At 36.0% G+C, this 23936-nt stretch overlaps 2 protein-coding genes across 2 annotated transcripts; one reads left to right on the top strand and one right to left on the bottom strand.

The window, feature by feature from the left end:
* Positions 1-232: 232 nt before the first annotated feature.
* Positions 233-21712, bottom strand: LOC113496897 (mitochondrial folate transporter/carrier). The gene is made up of 6 exons (XM_026876281.1): positions 21286-21712; positions 19840-19993; positions 14776-15025; positions 5774-5887; positions 3904-4049; positions 233-715 (listed from the first exon to the last, which is right to left on the bottom strand). Exons 1-6 carry the CDS (start codon positions 21431-21433, stop codon positions 571-573), a joined length of 957 nt encoding a protein of 318 aa, XP_026732082.1. The 5' UTR covers positions 21434-21712; the 3' UTR covers positions 233-570.
* Positions 21713-22319: 607 nt separating this feature from the next.
* On the top strand, positions 22320-23902 carry LOC113496365 (mitochondrial-processing peptidase subunit beta). The gene has a single exon (XM_026875551.1). It carries the CDS (start codon positions 22422-22424, stop codon positions 23820-23822), a length of 1401 nt encoding a protein of 466 aa, XP_026731352.1. The 5' UTR covers positions 22320-22421; the 3' UTR covers positions 23823-23902.
* Positions 23903-23936: the final 34 nt, after the last annotated feature.

Genomic DNA, 23936 nt, shown 5'->3' with positions numbered 1-23936 from the left:
GATAAATTAAATACCGTCTTTTGGTATTACGTTTGTATTGAAAAGTTTTCGTTCACGTTTTATTTTATTAGATTTTTAGATTTAAGATACCTAATATCATTAAATCTTCTGATATAGACATCGTACAATAATTTCCAAAAAAAGCATTACTGGTTTTTGTGTTCACCAAGCAACGGTTCCGAAAATTAAATAACAAAAATTAAATAAAGCATTTACTAAACAAAATTAGTACAATGCAGTGGTTATCAGTCATTATGAATGACTCGCTACAAAAGTACTACACGCACGCACACAGCTACGCGCTGCGCCGCGAGAAGTCCGATAGAGATAGCAATGTTTCGTCCGATTTTTGGCTCGCGTCGAATTGCAGTTGCGCGCTGCTTACACCGGCCTCTTAAGAGGGATAATCCGACAAAAGATTATCCAATTTCTGTTTTGAACAATCTTTCATCAACCATCTTTAAACTAACTCTACAACTATCTGATTTTAAAAAAAAACAGTAAGTCAATAATAAAAACTATAAAACATCAAATGAACGCCCAGTACAATGACAGCTATGTACTAATCGCTTAAGATGGCAGCTTGAGCTCTCTCGATCTGTTCAACATGTAATGCGATACATTCTCGTATGTCAAGAAGGTGATCATAGTGGCTGGGATGACGCGGGTCAGACTCGGCTTCAGGCCCTTGTAGAAACCACGCCAACCCTCGTATCTGGAATCGTTGAGACACCCATTAGTATCATGAAATGGTAACCTGGATTAATTGTAAAAACTTACCTTAATTTTATATTTTAAATGGCAACACTAATTAACGATAGAATCAATGTTAAATGAATCTGTTTTGTTTATAATTTACTTACTTGGATATTTTTTCTGTTGCTAAGTGGAAAACGAGGTTACAATACAGCAATAATACTAAAAGTTCAATGAAATAACATACTCATAATCAATTTGCTATCATTTATTGATTACACAAATTGAAAAGACGAATTGAAACAATTGAACTTCAAGTGATTATATAAAAATATAATAATAATTGATTATTTATATGTCTTACAAATTGCTATGTGGCCAGCCACCGTACAAGACAATAATCATAACAGATCGGTAACAACGCTACAGGTACGGGCAGCGATAAGACATTCGTTAAATTAATCATTATTGTTTATTCAATATATTCCGCCAGTGTGTAAACTCAAACATTAGTAATACTCCAATATACGTTTTATTCTACTTGGTTCTATTCCTTTTTTTATCGCACTACTGTCAAATGAGTGCAAATGAGACCAAGTTAGAACAATATAATTTTGGTCTTGCAATTACATTCGCAACAACTACGCCATCTGTAGCGTTTTTGGTACATCAAGCGACATCTTACGATAAGAAAAAGAACTGTAATGACTGTTTATAAAAATGACAGGTCTTTGGTCCCTCAATGTCTATTGAAATAATTGACGTACTGGATATTTCACGAGCAATATTAAATAATTAATTGAGGAGCTCAAAGCAAGTTAGGACTTGTATTGCTTAACATAAGGCTATTTTTCATGCGGCAGTTAATTATTTATAAACACAACAATTAGACCGTTCTAAGTAATTTAGGCCTAAATGTAAATGCTGTATTTATCATATATTTTCACACAATAATTCCTTTAAAATGTATTAGATTTACATGCAAGGACTCAGTACTAACCACTGTTTGAGTTTTCACAGCAAAACATTCACATTACCTAACGAACACAGTCTTCAAAATATATGCACTTAACAAAAACGTAAACATCAGTAAACTGACTTAAGTAGACAGTCAATAAAATAATAATAAAATTAAATAAATTGCATACAAATTGAAAGACTCCACAGATAACATAGAAAAGGACAAACTATGGACATTACTGGACAAACGATAAAGCGACACATATTATTATTATTTTACGTACTTTTTAATTTAGATATCTAATTATTTGATACAGCTTACTCGGCGGCAATACAATTTATCATTCGTGATTCAATTATCAGAAACCAAGAAAAAATAATAAATGTATCACTTGTTTATTTTATTTATTATCTGCCTGTACTGTAAACTCTTAGGATTTGACGTGTACGTTGTAAACGAGGCGCAATGTGCGTTATCTCGCTCCACACTGCCTTACTTCAGAGCTTACTGTACAGGGACTGGTCAGAAGAAAATTGTTGAAAATCTTTTACATTATGCCCAGTGCGATACTTTCCTATTCACATACACGAAATATCACGAATCGCACCTTTAGCGTTGAAACCGTAAATTAAAACAATCATGATTTCAGATTACTTATTTAATCACATTTTATTTGGTGTAACGTATTTTTTGTCGATTCACACAAGTCAATCAATTATTTTCTATGTTTTATTTTTTTCGTTAACTAACTTATAAAGTCGTTGAATTTGAACTTTTCTAGTCGATACAGAGTGAATCGTGTATTAAATAGAGTATTTAATATTAAATGTCCCTACTTATGGAAATCTTTAGCGAGCTATTGTTGTGCGTGATTGTACTACAGTTTACTAATAACGAAAAGGGGGTGATATATATCTTCTTATAACTTTTATATTATAATAAGAGATGAAAACGATTTCGACTTACAACAAAGGCGGGTTACATTTAATATTTTAAGACAGATTAGCTTCACCCTTGCGTATATGTATTGCGAAATGTACACTTGAATATTTTTTTCTATTTTTGTTTTGATTTTTTATAGTTTTATGAGCAAGCTGAAACGAAACTATCTTACAATTAAGAACCTAACGTCGTCTCACCACACATGTAACGTTATATCATAAAGAAAGTTCTTGTCTTTTACTTTAATCGTTAAATACTTCGGGAAACTCGACATTTTAAGTACATACCCTATTATCACAAAAATTGATAAATTAAAACTAAATTGTGCTACATCTGGCAACTTTCTATTTTAAATGTTGCCAGATTTAAAATTAATGTCCGTTACGTTCTGATGGGAAAGAGTACGACTACTATTTACAAGAGATTACTACATTGTTAGAGAAATAAATAAATAAAAACAAAAAACACAACATATGTCGTGAGACAGATTTCACAATTCATCAAAAACCTTTATTATTGTACAGTCAGTAACACCGTCTCATGCAGCGTCAAACTACCTTCTTTCATAGATTTATTTTTTGTTTAGGTTAAATACATACACATCCCTGTAATAACAACGTAGACAACATTACTGGCTGTAGAACAATATCGAGTTTCTTTCATAACTTCTATACACAGGATTACAATTTCTCAAAACATTTCACAGTCACTATATTATTTTCAAATACATATAATTATCTATTAAAATTACGAAATTCGCTTTGAAGTAGTGCCAACTACTATCCATATACCGGCAACTATGCCAAAAACTTTTAAAGTCATCACTATTAATAAAAGTGAATCGTCAACTAGAATACGAGAAATCGAATATCCATTTAAAACTGACTTAGTTACGTCAAAAGTTAACAGACAAAGTACAAACGAAAAAATGCATAATTATACAAATATGAACTAATCTATACAATAAATTATCCAGCTTAATACTAAACGCTTACCTTAAACACTCCATAGACAAACGAAAAATAATAAATAAAATAATTTATATCGATAATCAGCGGTAAGCCCTGCGAGCGAACTGTCAAATCAAATGAAAAACAATATCAAACAAAAGGCATGAGCAATCGGATATTAATATATATAAAAATAAATAGTTGTGTACGTAATTTCCCATCAGAGTTGGATTGGTACATTATATATCGTTATTAGTGAACTTCTCCCATATGAGCATGACGAGGCAGATGTTAGGCGTTACATGTAGGAGGTACGGCGTGAGGCCCTTGTAGAAGCCGCGCAGGCGTTCGTACCTCCAGGTGTCGCTGACGCAGTGCCAGGCGCCGCGGTAGCTGCGGTGCTGGTCCTGCAGGCGCGCGCGGACCACCTGGTACGGGTACGTGGCGCCCGCCGCCAGCAGCTTCGACACCGCCGCGAACGTCAGGTACTCCAGCGACGTCTGCGATATACAACGGGTTACACGCTGGAACTCGACTAACAGGTACTAAAGGGGTTACTTTCAAAGCCAAAGGGACTGAGCTTTTGAACATTGAAAAAAAAAAAAGGGTTTTGGCAGCGATATTGCTGTGACGGTGGTTGGTTTTCACAAAGCTTTGCATAAGTTATTTAAATAGTAAACTTGATTAATTTAAGAAATACAATAGGTTAAATCAAATATTTTTTGCTTTTTAGAAATCAAGCGTCTTTAACAGACACTTAGTTTTCCCTATTTATATTGCATTTAAGTGTCACCACAATTTCATTAATAAACCCATCACAAGTTTTTGTCTTTCAATGAAACAATAGCATTAAACTTCAAAACATTCTAAAGTCTAGGCCTACATAAAGAAGATAAACCATCTGGGTGTGTCTTTACACATATTAAATAAATAAACAACTGATATAATTTCAGTGGTATCTTTGATTTGATAATCTTTATTGTTATTTTACTTTGCTTTTTTAGTTCCGTTTATTTTATTAACTGAGTTTTTAGACATAGTGTGTGACACACAATTGTTGAGCTTTTTAAATACCTAGAAAGGAGTTGTTAGAAATAAAATCTCATTTTCAAAGCAAAATAAAGGGAAACAGAAGGCACATTACTTGTCATGTCTACAATACAACAATTTAGTTTTAAGATGGAACTGAACTGTGAGACATAAAACAGTCTCCATTACTCGGTCAATAGGTAACAAATGCGATAGAAAACATTTATTACATTTAATATGCAATATAGTTAGAAACAATAGCCAGACGGTGCAACGCGATGTCATGGCAACTCTGGCATTGACCTTGTATGGACATGTGACATGTAATTTTCCTTAACGATTTTACTAATTTTATTATTTACTAAGGTTAATTCTAGGACTTCACATAATTGTTATGAGGTTTTGTTATAGTCTACGAAGGGCAAAGAAAGATTTAAAAAAAATATCCAGCCGTAAGAGCGACTGCAAACGGATATGGAATTAATTTAAAAATGTTTGATTTCCAAGAAATATATGTTTAATGCGTATACGTATTTTTGCACCAAATTAATTAAAGGTAATTAGTGTATAGTAAATAGGAAAATACCCTCAAAACAAAATAAGTTACCTCTATGGAAAAAGGAAAATTACAATTCGGCTTGTTGATATAGATAACTGTATTGAGGTGAGTTGTCCTTGACAGATTTGAATCAAAACACGAAATTCTAGGTCATTGGTATGGATTTTTCCTTAATATATTCGAAATGGCAAGAAAACAACATGGATAACTACTTAAAATAATATAATAGCCAAACTGTCTATTAGTCATGATCATAAAATTAATTTTAGGAAGAATAGACCAGTGGGCTTATCGGATATGTACGCCATGCTGACTGACATCACAGTTCATGGGCCTGGTGGCATTTGAACGGACAGAAATCGGAACCTTAGCCATATTTTTGGGTAAAAGACCCTCGGAATAAAACCGGATTCTCGTGATAGGGATATATTCTAAAAATATTAGAATCGCCATTCTTGCCACTTAATAACGTCCAGACGGTTTACTTGATTTAATAAAAATGAGCTGTCAAACTTTATGCGTCTTGCATAAAGTTTGATTAGTAGTATATATTTATGTTGTTTAGTATATAATTATAGTATTTTTATCAACAAACCCTTTCGAACACGCGGTTATATTAATCGGTAATAAACTCACCAATTTGATATCAATCGGCAGATTCCTGTACTGGTTGTACCTGTTCTTCATTTCCTCGTACGTCATGAACTGCAGGGCGCCGTGCGACACGCCGAACATGCCGGGAACGAAGCCCTGGAACGTGACAAATAGTATGTTAAATAAAAACTTTTCATAAATTATAAAAGAAAATCTTTTCAGCATTGTCCCTTTAGTTTTTAATGATGAAGCGATGTGAAGAAGTCCGAAAGACGTGAAGTGACGTACATCAATAGTCAAGTTTGAGAAAATGTTTGGTGTCAGCACAAACGATTGCAGTTTTTTTAGAACGACTTACAAGTAAACAGTAGCAAAACTTTTACAAACACATCATAATATCCCTATTATGTGTTCTCATTGCAAAAAAAATGCACTTTTTTAAAAAGACAACTACCGGGAATCGCGAAATCGATTCATCATTATTAGCATTACGTCCACCAAAAAGGTTTAATATCGAACAAAGAAAACAAACAATCGTACGTACTATAACGTTTTACTCATTCTACATTATCATGCATACTCGTTGTATCCAGCTGTTACAAGTATTGATCGTGCCCGTATTCCAGACGGAATCTGGGACATTGCGGACCGCGGTCTCTGTTGTAACATCTGCTTACTGTTTATGTTGAAAGGGTTGTTGTTGGGTTCGGAACAAAGGATATTATTGTGTTAAGAGAAGATTTTACAGTGTAACTTCCATGTAGGTTACACAATGTTATGAGGTGTGAAAACGTTATTGCAGAAATACGCGATCGCAAAACAATTTTATCTACTGTACCGATTTAAATACTTTTTTGAATTACCTCATTTATTTTATTAATGACAATTGTGAATACTTTTTTATCGTAGTTTGAAGCATTATTTGCTTTAATATTGAATGATATCTATAGAATTAAACACATAACTCCAGAAACGTAATATACGTACGATATACATACGACATTATAATATTTAAGGTAAATTGGTGTGAGTGCTCTTCTAATATGATGCAGTAAATGCGTCGTCAAGGTTGCTTCAATCATTATTCATCTGTATGTGAAGTACTTTAGTTTTTACCTACCGTAATACTAAAATATTTTAACACAATGAGTTAAAGACATTTTAGTCGATTTGGTAAGAATATGCAACAATATAAAAATCATCAGACAAATATGAAAAGTCACCTTTAAAAAACATCAAACATGTGTTTTGCAATTACATCGATATTTGTAGCATTTAGAGAATTCTAAATAATAATTTTGCGCTCGAAACATCCGTTTCATGGATGTAATTTTTGGCATCATTCGTATTCGGTCTAAAATTATATTTTACCTGCATTGGAAAAGAAGGTAATCCTATTTTATCGTAAATCGATTATTTGTCTTAATAAATACAATAAGGAACAATAATTTTAGGTATAATTTGCTAACTGAGAGACTGTTGACAATGTATACTTACTAAGTATTAAAAAGCCAATGTTTATACAATAATAATGTTGCAATAGGGCGTCACATTCAAATTCCCGTTGATTTTCATGTAAATATTTGTGAAAACGTAACTTTTATCAATGATATCACTACATAACTGATAAGTGATGAGATTTTCCAAATAAAAGATTAAAACTTATGTGGAATGTTACCAAAATAAACAAAATAATACATTGTTTTCATGTCAATGTACAGAACATGATATTAAATATTGACGTTACTTATTTTTTTAGACGGCAAGGCGTCACGGACATTATAATATAGGTAAAAAAAGGAATATTTTCAAGTATACAAAGAAGTCAAAACCCAATACGACACCCATATAGATTAAAGATATGGCCGCATTTGACAGCTATGTATGTAAGTCAGTCTATAGCTAATAATAGGTAATAACAACAGCATAGATTCAGACAGTTTGGCAACTGGAATTTGGCCACGTAACCGCTAAGGCAGCCGCGGTATTGCGAACAGCCTTCAGGAAGGAAAGGCCAGCTAGACGACCACGCAAAATAGACGTTTAGAAATGCAATTGTTCTTTAGGAATAAATACCTCAATATAGTGTTTATTAATACTTAATAAGTGTTAACTTACTGAGAAAATAAACTACCATAAAAAAACTTTTACCGTCGTAAAAATGATGTACTATTTAAATTGATAATGTATTTCTTTGATAATGGCAAGCCTGTACGCATCGTAATGTAAGTAACAAGATGCGAAGACCTAGTTTTCAGGAAATCAATCTACGTCACCTTTTAATATGATTCTCGCTTAAAACATATGCCTTGGATAATATAAATAATGCAGCGTTAGACAGGAATATTAATGACATGGTGATGTTGCACCATTCTTAATTCAAGAAACGTAGCTATCGCATAACAATCAATCAATTCCAGACATCTCTGTGATGATCTTATTTCCGTATTCATGGCATGAGCACAGATTTGTGTGATATCATTCGATGCTGATAAAACAAATGTGTAAATTCCTAAGCAAGTGATTATAGCGAACAATACATTTTTCGACATACGGCATTATTGAAGACAACTCCAAAAATCACAAACTGAATAGAGTAACGACGTGTGGTCAGCACGATCGAAAGAGACTTATCGGCAAAGCAGTCGACCCTGGGAGTCTTCATAGACATTGAGGGAGCCTTTGACAAAACCAACTTTACTAGCATTGCAAAGGCTCTAGTACGACATGGCGTTGATCCAACGGTAGCCGGATGGATAGATGACATGCTCAGGAACAGGGCCATACAACTCACCGTAAATGACACAACCAGGGCCATGGTGGCGAGAGGCTGTCCTCAAGGTGGAGTCCTTTCGCCGCTTCTGTGGAACCTGGTGGTCGACGAGCTCATCACAAGACTCAACGCACAACGCCATTTCACGGTGGGCTACGCGGACGACATCACCGTCCTAATCAGCGGACCATGTGAGAGTACTTTGTGCAATCTTATGAGCTCTGCTCTAAGGACAGTCGAAAAATGGTGCATAGACCACGAGCTTTCCGTAAATCCAACGAAGACGGAACTCATACTATTCACCAACAAACGCAAACTGCCAAGCCTAAAACTACCAAAACTATTCAACACCGAACTCTGTTTGACCAGTGACGTCAAATATCTGGGAGTGACCCTGGATAACAAACTGTTATGGAATAAACATGTAGAACAAAAACTCAACAAAGCCTGCATCACCTTTTGGCAATGTAAAAGACTAATGGGGAAAAGATGGGGCCTTTCACCCAAGATTACCCTGTGGTTGTACACAGCCGTAATAAGGCCAATCATCGCATATGGAGCGGTAGTATGGTGGCCCAGGACCAAACTAACCACCGCCATGGATAAACTACAAAGCTTCCAAAGGCTAGCATGCTGTGCTGTCACAGGATGCATGAGAACAACACCAACAGCGGCTCTGGAAGTGCTGCTTGGACTGCCACCGCTGGATCTCTTCATACAACAAGAGGCAGCGGTGGCTGCTACAAGACTACAACACTCGGGACTGTGGCGCGCACAATCTAGAGGTCATGGTGACATATGGCACAAAAGCCTTGAGTCCATACCAATGCTGAATGCACCATGTGACCGAATACCTAGGATGTATGTCTTCAACAAAGCATACACGATACAAACTACAGAAAACAAACAAGATTCCTCGGGAATACACGAGGTACGCGTCTACACAGATGGCTCAAAGACGGACTCAAGCACGGGCGCAGGAGTATTCTCAATGGACTTGAACATCAACATATCAATACCTCTGGGTGCAGATAACTCGATCTTCCAGTGCGAGTGTGTAGCCATCACCCAGGCGGCCAGAGCTATAGAAAGAAGAGGGATCCAGGACCAAGCCATCAGGATCCTCTCCGATAGCATGGCGGTTCTGAAGGCACTGGACAACTACATCATCACATCGTCGCTGATACAAGAGTGTCACCAAGCACTTGAGCGCATTGCTGCAAGCAACATGGTGACCCTGCAATGGATAAAAGGCCACAGCGGATCCCTAGGAAACGACGCTGCTGATCAGCTAGCAAGGAGGGGATCGGACACGCGGATCCTTGGCCCCCGGCCATACCTGCCTGTGCCCTTTGGCCAGTGCAGGTCATGGCTAAGGCGACAGACTACTAACAATCACAACGATCGCTGGGCTACAGTTAACGGCTGCAGACAGTCAAGGGAGGCGGTCCCTATCCGTTCACCGAAACTGTCTCGCAGCCTGATTGGGCTAAAGCGGGTCGACTTACGAATAGTGGTGGGCTCGCTGACCGGGCACATTCCACTCAATAAACACCTTTTCACCATCAATGTTACAGATAGTCCACTATGTAGAGGCTGTCTTCAACATGAAGAATCAGCGGCACACGTGCTCCTGGAGTGCACGGGGGTCGCGGAATGCCGGGCAGGGATCCTCGGTTCACCGAGCTCCGTCACAGAAGCCTGCGAACGTCCCAGGAGACTTCTGCGCTTCTGGAGGGAGTTGGGATGGCTGGACTGACAGCCTCCCAAAGACACCTGACGCACAATGGGCCGACTTAGAGCCTACGTGCGGAAAAAGGAGCCCATCACCAAGTACCAAGTACCAAGAGTAACGTCTTTTCCCGTGGCCAGCTTGTGGTACCTTTGACCGGCTCGAAATTAACTTAATGTTGAACAGCTACCGAACTTTTAACTATGATAATTGTATACCAAACTATGTCGTGAACTTGATTTAAATCAGTATTGGTCTAAACACGCCTTATTTGATAAAAACTAGTATCAAGTGTTAAAACTGATCACTCTAATCAAACCTACGTATAAACAGCTGATATTACGTAAAAGCAATTAATTTTTATAAAACTCAAAGACCTATATTTGCATAACTTTGTGGTACCTTGCAGAACTTCAACGCATACTTAATTTATTACTGTTGACAAAATATCTCAAAGGTTTTAACGAGGTACCGCGTTTTGGTCAAAAATGAATCCATCCAAAAAAGTTAATACCTTATAACCCTGGTAACGAAATCTGAAGCTTATCTTTTACTGACTAGAACCCATTTTGCAACGGATGCACTGTATTAGTCAATATAGTGAACATATTACGAATTCGTATCGCAATCCGAATTCCATATCTCGTGAACTCTGATCGGGCTTCAATAACATCTGTCCGGTTCGTACTGGTGTGAACATTTGGTATTCAAAACAGTCCCAATTAATATTATAACATTGATATTAAAGATTTATTACAAACCAGTGGAAAGGCATACCTACTACAAATTACTTATCTTTATAGAACTTTCTACTTGTTCTAAATAAATTCTTACCTACACCGAGTCATTCAGTGTTACAACATCTCCTTAAAATAGCACTAGTACATAAAACCTTGCAACACCATCATCAAACTTTCTACACAGATGTGTGTTCCCTTAAATGACCTCGGATGAAGACACGAAGGTCTGATGTTGGCCTTCGTACAAAGTAACAGCAATAGTGTGAATGTGACCTTTCTAACATATGTCGAGAGACATGTAGTTATGGCCTGAGTTATGGAATTTCGATTAGCTTTTCTTGACTTTGTTAAGGCAGTGCACAGGAGTTATGTACTGGCGATACCGCATGATGATTTTAATGGACGGTTATCTTCTTTTACATTTTTTTTAAACTGCTGTCGTATTAAGTTTTTTAGTCCTTGTGTGGCAGGGGGTTTCACAAACATTTAAGTCACATGTACAAATATCCAGACTCAAGCCAAGCATTCCTGGACCACACAAATGCTTGTCCCACGCGGGGATCAAACCGGTCATGCTCAGTTGCAGTACACATTCTGAAAAATAATAACTAATATTCTCGCAACAGTTTCACAAGCAACTTCCTCAACTACTATTAATATATCAAACCTCCTTGAAGACAAGCTTTCCTACAGAAAGGACGAGTTTCATTAGAGCTAGAACAGCAAGCGGCTGACTCAGAAGTAATAATCAATAATGAAGTGCCATCGTGTTTCTATAAACATTGTGCCTTGTGACGTCAAACATTCTAATGTCCTTGAACCGAGTGGTCTCAGGTAAAATTAAAGCATCTAAATCATGATACTAACATTTATTTTCTGTCTGGACGTTTTTACCGTGACTCAGACTCATAAAAACTAGCTGCCTTAAATTCGTTTATTTCAGCTATTACTGAAAAATATGAACGAACCAATTCTGGATATTGTATCGTATTTTGACATTCATTTATCTGTGAAAGCATTATGTTATCTAAAAATCGGAGTAATCCGGTACAATACTTTAAATCACGTGCAAATTACGTAAGAAACAGCTAATCTGATTACGAAAATAGACTTGAATCGGTTGAAATAACTTGTGTCAGACAATTTTTCATTAAATATGGCCTTATATATGTAGTATCTAATCTCATCGATCGCAGTTATCATAAACTGGCTGTCTGGTGTTATTACCGATGGAATATTGGAACGGGTTGCGGAAATCCTTCTTCGGAACACAATGTTATATACACATTTACTGCAATTGCAAGATAATGACGGTTTATCTATAAAAACATGGTATAGTGCGTTGATTATTATCATATCCGTGATACGGAAAACATTTCTCTGGTTGTCGGGAAGTGTTTACCTCTTAATAATATATTGCAAGGCAATCAATACTGGTGTGAGCCGGATGAATAGGAATATAAAATATTATATGAGGTCTTCTTAATTCTTATTCTAAAGGATGCAAAATACATAGAAAACTATGAGAAAGGAAGGAAGGCCTATACCCAGCTATGGTATTATTTATTTGGAAAACAATTGTTCCAAATAAAAAAAAACGGATGAAAAAGGTTGATTAGAAACAAGTTTAGAATGAAAAGAGTTAGTTTTTATAGCGTGATCTATGACGTCAATAGTAAGGCAATTTTGATCAAAACCGGCTAGATCGTCCACTAGGTATAAAAAGAACGAATAATTATGGTATTTGTACTGCACAGCATGGGCTTATTCTGTTAAATGTAACGATGGTTTTATACGAAAGTATACGTCACAACTAGAGTAGTTTCATGCTAGGTGTTGCTGTTTAATCATCGTGACAGTTGTTACATATCACACTATTTACTGTTGACGTCAATTATTTATTATTACAATAATAATTCATGGTCAATTTATAACGTATAATATAAACTTAGATGCAATTTCAAGGTGTTGAATATTTTATTATTACAATTACAGTATGTTTAATTAATTTCATTTCTTTTGATATTATTATGGAAAGGGTCTTTGTTTTCAATAAATTTTGATTTTTTTTTGTCACATTATGTTGTTTAGTAATTAGATTTTTTGCTGCTAGTTGCTAAATACTAGTATTTTGCAACTAGCAGCAAAGCCCACATCCTTTTTTTGGGAACTGCTTGAACATTATGCAAAAGAACATTTTACTCCTAGCAAAAAACTAATTGTAAATAGTGACATTCTACATTTCCATTCAAAATATCGTATTTACGCGATAAAGCAACAAGCCGATCGCCTCACGTGTGTGTCGAATCATTAAGCGATCAATCTACAACATCAATCTTGTTTCGTATCAATATAGTATCTTTGGTTACGTAAATTATGCAAAAAACATGCAAACAAACAAGACATTTACGACTGTTTGCATCTGTTTGTTGGCGCTGAGATTTATAACGAAAGTATTACTCAGTAAGTAGGTACGTTTTTACAATCATTTATTAAACAAATCATTTTGTGTTCTTTTCCGTACTATAATGTATCTTTGATGGAAGTAACTGGAGCCACGTTGCAATAGCAACAACACTCATAAAGTTCCCGTAAAATTTGTCAGAAAAGGTCGCAAAAACGTTTAAAGCACTAAAGGTCTATCTGAAGTCTGAAAGTGTTATGTCTCACAAATTAGAACCCTTAAAGACATAAACAAAGTCTTCTTTTACAAAACATAATATTTACTTCAAACAGATTCCGTTAAAACTATCTCTGCACTCTTTAACGCACTGTTATCGATAGCGATCGCTAATAATAGCTATTGTAGTGACGTCATCGTTAAATGGTGCAAATATTATTAACAAGCTCTATCCTGCATTAAAACGTATTATCTACTCATACACATTAGCAGGAACATTAACACTATGTGGCGACTGTTATGGAAAATTTGTGTGTCTTTTTTATGGAATGTATATCATATCGTATCGTACTTCTAAAATATAAACACGTAAACAACTTTTTATGTTATGTTATGGGTGAGTCATCTTAGTTTCGTGCCGGTTCTTCTCCATAAGAATGACATTTTGAAACCACGTAAGACCTATATTTGTTATAAGTACTTATGATTAGTTAGATCCATGTACTATATGACAAGTTTCTATAAAAAATTTCTAATTTATAATGTTATCATATGTAGTTTATATTGCAGGGAAAGAGGAAGGTTTGTTGCCTTTAAAGAAACACGAGTAAAATGTTTTGCTATATTACCATACAAACGCAAAACATGACCTAATTACGGAAACTAAAATATATTGGTTGTTTAAACTATAAAGCAAAGCATAATTCATGCTTACAGAATTATGTTAAACAAATATGTACTGATGACAAAAGCAATCGGGCCATATCAATAAAGTTTAAGTTAAAAATATAACGAGACACTCAAATAGCAAATGAACGGTAAAATCAGACGAAACTCAAATGGTAACTGAGCGCTCTAATCGAAGGAATTACCCTACTTTTTTACTAGAATACCACCCAGGGCTTTGATTGCAACTTCTGTAAGATGAGACCTACAATGAGAACCAGTGCATATTTACCGCACACTTATACTCGGTGTCTGCCCTATGGAATCGGCAAGGAAATTAAATAGTCTACATTTGACTCAGTTACATCACTATTCTTCCTTTAATCTTTGGTCATAGTTTTTACAGTAGTACGTGGACCGCGACTATTACCTAGCTGGAAAGATCCCACTGCCGCAAAAATACCTCAACTAAAAGGTGATTAAGAAATGGAGATTGACATAAGTGTAACATACCCTGTAGAGACCCCTGATCCCTTCAGTCCTGTAGATCTTCATGAGGCCATCGATCATGCCCTTGTAGCGCTTGTTGTCGGACACATGCTCGTCGCTGTACTGGAGACAGAGGCGGGTCTTCACCACCCAGATGGGGTTCGTCATGACGAGCGACAGCACGCCCGCCTCGGCCGCCGCCAGCATGTGCAGGCCGGGGCCCAGCGGGGTGCGCGCGTTCCCGCCTTGGATCCATGTTTTTATTGCGTTATAACTGTAGAAAAAAGAAAAAGAAATGACTATTTATAATGGCCATTTCATTGGTAGGCCCACACATACACAGCCGTGGACTGCAATTAGCTGATATGATATAAAACTTTTTGGTTTTATTGAGGAGATATGAACGGTATAGTACAAGAGTCATTTTCCTTGCTTGCCACTAGTCTAAATTTCAACGAATAAGTATTTATGAGGAATGCAAGCTTAAACTTTTTTAAAGACTCTACAATCGTCGACATCTAAGACAATTTGTCAATAAACACAGTTAGTGGTTTCTTAGGTCTATACGACTTACTCATAAACGGATTTATGACAATGAATGATAGATTTAATCCAGATTTCAAACAGATGGATTTAGCTAAGTTTATGGTTTAAACAGTTACCGAAGTATACGATGTTTATCCTCAAAATATAAACTCACTGAAAACCAGTAATTTATTAATAGAAGTGACAAGAAGTGGAAGATATCTGTGAAACGACAAACTTGTCTACTAAAAGAGACGAGCTAAAGAGCGACTGAATGAAAAACAGAATGGACATTTTTAAAGTGATGACAATTACGTAGATATGAAAAGCGACACATAATTAGCATAAATTACTTGATAAGTATGCAATATCAGCGTTAATGTCACGGCAAAAACGATTTGAAGGAGTCATCTCAATTGTTTTTTCGTGGTTAAAAAAGTTATCGTTTTACATGTTACATTGGTTCCAAAAATATCCAGCTAAAATATGAATAAAATAGTCAAAACGAATGTGTGCATTGCATATTTCGTCAGTGGATTTCATAATTGTTTAAGTTTATGCATTCCCCAAAACGCGCAAATAAACAGCTAATTTATAAATAGTACTGACGGGATTCTGTACACAATACGTAATCATGAAATAACTATATTTATTGAATAGAGAAGTAAGTTATCCTATTCTAACAGCCTATGTTATTTTGACGGTTCCATACCCAAAGGATAAAAAAGGAACCCTTTTACTAAGACAGTTGAATTTTTAAAGGATAAAAGCATATCAATTTATTACCCGACCAAGGTAGTCTGCAAATTTTAACATGTTAATTATTTTTAATAGCACTTGACCTGTTCCCTATATCCTCTATCCTCCTAAACAACGTTGCAAAATTGGTTCCGTATTTACTTGTGAAAGTGCAACAAAGAGGTTCTCTTTCATTTATAAAGGTTATATTGATGGAATTAGTATAAAGTTTATATGAAACGATCACATGGATGGGGACACAATACAGTAATGTTTATAAAGCAATATATTGATCAGAAACTGGATATATTCAGCGGAACAATTGACTTGGTGCTCGGGGAAACGTGAGTCTGAAGTCACGTTTGCAGCTACGGCTGTACAAGTGTAGGTACATACATTGACTCACAGCCTAGCGATTAAATTCGTAATTTAAATTTTGTGTTCTTGATTCAAATATTAAAAAAAAAAAACAATACACGAGCTAAAAGGCTAAGGTGTTAACACCATTATCAATTTTTACAGCGGAAAGACCGATTATAATGATCTTTAATTAGTTGAATTTTCTGTTTCTGTTTTGACTAATAGAATTTTTATCAAAACACAAATCGAGATACATGGTTGTCTAATGATAATGAACAAAAACTAAAGGTTTGTAAATCAGGTCAGAGTCATCACTAGTTTAAAAAAATCTTTTATCAGTTTGTACATCAGCCTCATTGGTTGCGATGCCACGGCGCCAAAAAAAAAGTTATAAGTCAACCATTTGAGTAAAATAACATAAATTTATTTTCGCAATAGGAGGCAATGAAGTTAAAAAAATAGTGATATAATTATGAGTAATACATTTTATCAACATTAAGCATCTATTTATTTCATGAAGATCTCATGGAAGTAAATTGAATCAAGAAAAACTTTAAAAAGCAAGTCATTGTAAACTCTGCCAAACATGTTATGTAAGAATAATAAATGAATGATTGTTCTTATCAAAGCGTTTTTTTTTGACGAAAAAAACGTGTTTCAAGATTATATCACTAGACACCCCTGAAAACATCAACATACCATTATTCATATATATTCATAATTATCGGATAGCTGAGTGGTAGTAGTCACTCACTGTGCGCGATGTGTCACGGGTTCGATCACCAGCGTTACGGGCTAACATTAAAACTAACAATATTCGAGTACACACTAACATAATTCAAGTCATTCAGATGTTTCACATTAATTGATCCATTTGCTCAAATACGATTATCGTTTCAAAATGGACTAAACCGAAACAATAGGGATTAAGGACAATAATCCCTGATGAAAAAAGCAACATATTTTTATATGTATTTGCATGGCAATTTTAGCTAATACTTACTGTATGAAAGAAGTATTGATTGACTTAATAAGGAACTTGAAGCCATGACACATTGGCGCCTGCAAAAAGCAGGCTTGTCATCATTTAATCACAGCTTCACTGAATTAATTTTGAGAACATCGTAACAATAGCCTTTCTCCGTAAATTCCACGTCTTATTATCAAACATTACAGTTCTGTAAAATATGGAAATAAAGCTATGGGCACACAGCTGGTATGATGGCAGTATGTGTAACTCGGCCAGAGACGAACAATGACAATCTTCTCAGTAATATATTAATCAGATGATAAATTATTCGTAATTGTAAGGTTGCTAGGCAACTGTTATACGGAAATCAGTGAAACAGTGTGTACTTAGCTTCATTTTGTTATATGATTAGCTTCGACTTTTGGTTTGGTGTGTATAAACGTATCTTATTAATGATATACCTATGTACCTTAAATGTTTTGTACTGATAAAATATGGAAATTTCTTGAGGTTCCAGTTCAAAGAACCAAAATCAAAGATAATATGGGTTTATGAAAGTATAAAGACATAATTCAATAATATAAATAGGTATAGGGTGCAATAGTACTCGTTTACATAATCATTAAAAAACACTGAGCAAAATGTACAAATAACTACCACTAACGGAAACCACACAATACAGAGTATTTATATCCGTAAAGTCGGAAACATGCCAATTAAAAAAACCGCATTCTACTCAGTCATTCATAATAGCAAAATCCAAAACATTTCAGGTATAGAAAACACCGTAGAACAGCTTTTGACTGATGATTGCATAAAATAACAATTAAAAAGTACTATATAATTAATATATATAACGCAGTTCTTAAACGCTCAAACGCAACAGAACTAAGAGGTTTTAAAATAAACATTGACGCACAATGAAACAAAAGCGATACACGTGCCACTTAATTATGACATTGTTGTTTTTTCTCGAAAATTCAGTATATACCAACCTTTATTAGGCTAGTGTTACATCGCAGACTTTGACCTAACCGATCATCGTGTCATGAGGTGAAATTTCATTAAGATTTCTTTAATGCACGATACTTGAATTATCTGGAAATGTGCCCGGTAGAGTATGTACGATACCGGGCACAATTCCAGTTTTCTATGTGAGTGCGGGTGACGTATAAACTGCATGGTTTATTTTCTGTTCGTAATGTGTTTGTGTAGGGGACTGGGGGACCGATTGAGAATACAATTGCCGGTCATTGCTGGGAAAGCTAGCCTTGAGAGGTAAACCCACAATGTGTTTTACCTACTCGTAAATTGTAGATGTAGTGTGAAATGAGAAGTTCTATTCTCGATAATAAGGGGAGATTCCTAAAATTAAGGGAATTTGGCCGATAAGGGGATCCCCTTATTATATAGAATGAAATTTCGCTTTAATGCAACGAAATTTTAATCACTTCGGGCGGAATGGGAATATACAGAATAGTAAAAGAATATTTAGAAAAAATCTTTAATCATATGCGATTGATGGGAATTTATCTCACGTCACAATCATTATTAAAGGAACCCAATTTTATAATTCAACAAAGCCATTTACAAAAAAAAACATTCAGTCTAAACTACAGTTATCTCGGACGCATAAAGCATTTAGGGTAAAGTGCCACGTTGCGGTACGAATCAGAAATAGAATGCCATAACATGGCATATTTGCATAGTCGGTGATCGGCGATTGGCTCGGCCCCGTTACTTAAGGGCCAAGTAACGTCATCGACGTGCCGTGGGCGAGTGATAAGTGTGATAACGTACCAGAATGTGCCATTATACCCAGATCGACAGATTGATAAAAAGTATCGTTGATAAGAGTGCGTTTCTAAGCAATATTAGAAACTATTCGATATTTGGCGTGAATATTAAGCGTGGGACGGATTGCAAGTCACTTTTGTTATCATTTAGTCAATTAAGTTAGTTTTTCCACGAAAATTTATTAAACAAGGTTCTATGGTATACATTCATATAAGGATCTTAGTTTACAGTTACATACTGCGCAAAGTCAAAGCATTACGAAACGTTATTCTAAAATATACAAAGCGACTTAATCTTAATTTCACCTCTGATTTTGGCTAGAACTTCCCATAAAATATTCATTTTATATAAAATATTGACAGTTTGGAATTTGGATGTCTAAACTAAAACACACAATTATTTACCGTACGAAATGCTATCAGCATGTGACCCGTCTGTCAAACGTGGTAATTAATACTGCGCGTGCGCTCATTGAAACCCCATGTTATGCATCGCAGCTGACGCTACGTCCGATAAGAGGTATCAGCGCACATGGCAACAGTGCGTAATGAGTCTTACCTAATTATATGATTTAGTTCTAAATTTTATGGCTTTTATTGCAATTTTCCATATTAGAATAATTCTATTAGCTTTGTGAAATTGAGTTGAAATTGTAAACAACATTGAATGTTGAAGGTAGTAGTTCTGAGCGTACTTACAATAAAAAGTAGAAGCCCCAAGCGGAGCCTGAGCCCCAAACATTAGGTGTGACTCCTCTGTATAGTCCTTTGACTCCCTCCTTCTTCACAATGGTGACAAATGCACTGCCGAGCCCATCATACCTAGGAACTGTTGCGGTCCTGCCGTCGTTAACTGGAAAATAATCATTCTGTTAGTATACAAGCCTAGTGGTTGCTGGGGCAATGGTTTGATACTTGCATGGAATAAGTACATGATGTGACACAAGGGTCAAATTCTAGTTAGCACTCCAAAAACTATATCTATATGTTAGATTACTTGTATATTGGTGGAGTGTTTTTGGCTGGATATCCTAAAATCAATGTATATTTATTGTTGCGTACAATAAATAAAAGACAAAAATTAAATATTTCTCAGTCACTATTCAGGGATGGGACAATAGGACATAAAGAAGCAATGGATAAGGAAATTATATATAAAGGAAAGGTATGAACCTAACATGCATTCTCTTTATGATAATGAGCAATAACAGTTTTATTGTTTTGACTAACTATGAGAATAACATTGGCTGTATTCTTTATTCTTGTTTTCAAGTTTATAGTCCCGGAATATTTTTTTTATTTGCTACACATATAACAGTTACTAGTGTAATTTTTTGTTGCCTAATGCCTACCTTCCTTCAATGATTTCTTACATTTACTTTTTCCTTAACACAAACTCAAGTTTATATCTGGATTCAAATAGGCAGGGATCAAAGCAGCTGATTGAATCATGTGTCCAAACAGAATTTACTTAAACACATCACACTTTTTCTAACAGCACATGACTAAAAAATATTACCAAGTCAATTTGTTCTTTGTCTTTATCAACAAAGAATGCATGCATTTAAATATTTTTGCATTATGTAAACAAATTACTGTTTACTGCATGTGGTGTTTACTTCAACAGAATATTCATACAGCCAGTGAATTGAACCTCCTTGCTGAACTACCCAGGTTTACCTATAAGGTTTTATTAGCCAATAGAGAAAGTAGTTACAGGCCTTAGTTTTGTAAACCTTTAAGAAATAATTGCTGCCTAGATAAGTAAGTCACTAGAAAAACTAGTATCAAAACCAGGTGTACCATTAAGAAGTGTCGAAATTGTGAAGGGAAAAACTTCAACCTTGCCATTGATTTTAAACTTCTTCAGACCAAAACATGTTAAGCAACAGATCCATAACAAACGAGTTTTACGTTGCATCATTAGGGAAGTTATCTGTGCAATGTAAACAAAGCGGACTTGTGTTACTTTCACTGCATGAAGTTCAAGGCTGACACTAATTATAAAGGGCACTGCTAATTATCTTATTCTCTGTCTATTCACAACTTTCTAAGCCTGACGTCAAAGTCAAACGATAATAATTAACCTTATAAAATCACGAGATCTCACATGGTAATTACGTGAATACATAGTGCAATACTTACCAGCGAATCTGATTTTGATTAAATCCAACGGGTGCAATATGAGTGTGGAAGTCACGCCACCTGATATACCAGCTACCAGGTGCTCGTACTTAATGTGGCTAAATAATGCCTTTGTAGACGACGAATTAGGGTTCTTCATTGTAGTCATGATGAATTTACTAAATCACAGATAAAACTTTTGATAGCATCTTGCGGAGCCCCCTGTTGACACCTATGTCTACCGGCACACACTTTCCCAGAAATCTTTAGCAAAACTGAATATAATACAATCTTCACTAAACATCGTTGCTCTCGTAATAATCCCACGAATTACGTGCGATAAAAAATGAACGATTTCCAAAGTAATTGGACATACCGTTCCTTTCTACAGAATGATATGTGACTTTTAAATTTTACCCGATGAGTTGATAAATCTACGGCCATAGAATAGATATGACATTGACATGCTTGTCACGTAAAAATAAATTTTATCCTGGTGATAGTAGGGTACCAAAAAGTTTCTATAGTAAATCGAATAGCTTTATTATCAATCTTAGAAAAAACTGAAAAGATTGCTCACTGAAATAGTGAAAGTAAACTGGAACGTCTAAAGATGACGTAAGACCTATGGTTCTTACCACATAAAATAACTTGGTACAAATACAGCTAAATTTAATTTTATATATTATTTTATTAAACGGCTTAGTTTAATAAATTAAAAATACTTTAAATAAAATATATTTATATAGTATGTTACTAAATAGTTAGAAAAGTTATATCTCAAAACATGTGTTTTTAATTTTTTTCAGCTATAGCAATTTTAGTCAGGCTGGTCATGGAGACGAAGTTGCAAGTAATAAAATATTTGTATTGGTAGAAACCTAAAAAATAGAATAAATTGGTTCCCTACATAATTATTTACAATAGTATTTAAAATGCCCATGATTTAAAATTCAAACCAATATTCATGATCAATTGGATATGTTAAATCTCAGTTTTAAGACATCTATATTAAGTCGTTATCAAGTAGGATTTATAACTTTTACCATTGCAACATTTTACTTTACCCTTTTTTGACATCTTGGAACTATTGCCCATTTATTACGTAAATCTGCAAGCAAATATTCTTATAAAAAAGGATCAGAAACACGGCAAAAATGTTGAAGGTGGCGACTACTTTGAGATTAATCTCAAAACAGGGCAATCAGGTTCGTTGTTTGGCCACTAATGTTGGTTACAAAGAGGCACTAGTAAACGTCCCACCAACAAAACTATCCGTGTTAGATAATGGAATCCGCGTTGCGTCTGAAGATTCCGGTTCTGCGACAGCCACCGTAGGACTGTGGATTGATGCCGGATCCAGGTACGAAAACTCCAAAAACAATGGAGTCGCCCATTTCCTAGAACACATGGCTTTCAAAGGCACCAGCAAGAGGTCTCAAACTGACTTAGAACTGCTTGTTGAGAACATGGGCGCCCATTTGAATGCTTACACATCTCGAGAGCAAACCGTGTTCTACGCGAAATGCCTCGCCAACGACGTCCCCGCCGCTGTTGAGATCCTTGCTGACATCATTCAGAACTCATCGCTCGCAGAGCCCGAAATCGAACGAGAACGAGGTGTCATTCTTCGTGAAATGCAGGATGTAGAAAGTAACCTGCAGGAAGTTGTATTTGACCACTTACATGCCACTGCCTTCCAAGGAACACCCCTAGGCCAGACTATCCTGGGACCCACCAAGAACATTAAGAAAATTTCCAAGGCCGACCTACAGAACTACATCAAGACCCACTACCAGCCCTCACGCATAGTGCTTGCTGGAGCAGGTGGAGTTGACCACCAGAAGTTAGTTGACCTTGCCAACAAGAACTTCAGTGGTCTGAAAAACACTGTGACAGATGTGCAGTTGACCCCATGCCGTTACACTGGCTCTGAAATCAGAGTGAGAGACGACTCTATGCCTCTTGCTCATGTTGCCATCGCTGTTGAAGGTGCAGGCTGGACTGATGCTGACAACATTCCTCTGATGGTTGCTAACACTCTTATTGGAGCTTGGGACCGCTCTCAGGGTGGTGGCGTTAACAATGCTTCATTCCTGGCGCGCGCTGCATCAGCTGGCAACCTGTGCCACAGCTTCCAGTCTTTCAACACCTGCTACAAAGACACTGGACTGTGGGGCATTTACTTTGTAGCCGAGCCTCTGCAATTAGACGACATGGTGTACAACATCCAGAAGGAATGGATGAAGCTCTGCACATCAGTCACTGATGGTGAGGTTGAGCGTGCCAAGAACCTGCTGAAGACCAACATGCTCCTGCAGCTTGATGGCACCACCCCAGTGTGTGAGGACATTGGTCGCCAAATGCTGTGCTACAACCGCCGTATCCCCATCCATGAGTTAGATGCCCGTATTGAAGCTGTGTCTGTACAAAATGTTCGTGATGTGTGCTATAAGTATTTGTATGACCGCTGCCCCGCTGTCGCCGCCGTCGGACCTACCGAGGGTCTGCCAGACTACACCAGGCTCCGCGCTGGAATGTACTGGCTTAGGGTGTAAACAATTGTAGTATACATTTTAGAAACATTATTTAAATCAGTTAAGATCGGAACAGATTAAATTAAACATTTTCCTCCCAATGTCTGTCGTTTTATTATAATAAAACACAATGTC

This window comes from Trichoplusia ni, chromosome 8, assembly GCF_003590095.1.
Source record: "Trichoplusia ni isolate ovarian cell line Hi5 chromosome 8, tn1, whole genome shotgun sequence".
Lineage (NCBI taxonomy): Eukaryota > Metazoa > Arthropoda > Insecta > Lepidoptera > Noctuidae > Trichoplusia > Trichoplusia ni.
This window is presented reverse-complemented; position numbering and strand designations above follow the sequence as displayed.

What these genes read in the sequence shown, in the direction of transcription:
- LOC113496897 (XM_026876281.1), bottom strand. Translation starts at nt 21,433, where the DNA reads ATGACTACAATGAAGAACCCTAATTCGTCGTCTACAAAGGCATTATTT. An exon ending in AATCAAAATCAGATTCGCTG is followed by an intron (nt 19,994 to 21,285) that starts GTAAGTATTGCA and finishes ATTATTTTCCAG; the next exon opens with TTAACGACGGCAGGACCGCA. An exon ending in TGGGGCTTCTACTTTTTATT is followed by an intron (nt 15,026 to 19,839) that starts GTAAGTACGCTC and finishes TTTTTTCTACAG; the next exon opens with TTATAACGCAATAAAAACAT.
- LOC113496365 (XM_026875551.1), top strand. Translation starts at nt 22,422, where the DNA reads ATGTTGAAGGTGGCGACTACTTTGAGATTAATCTCAAAACAGGGCAAT.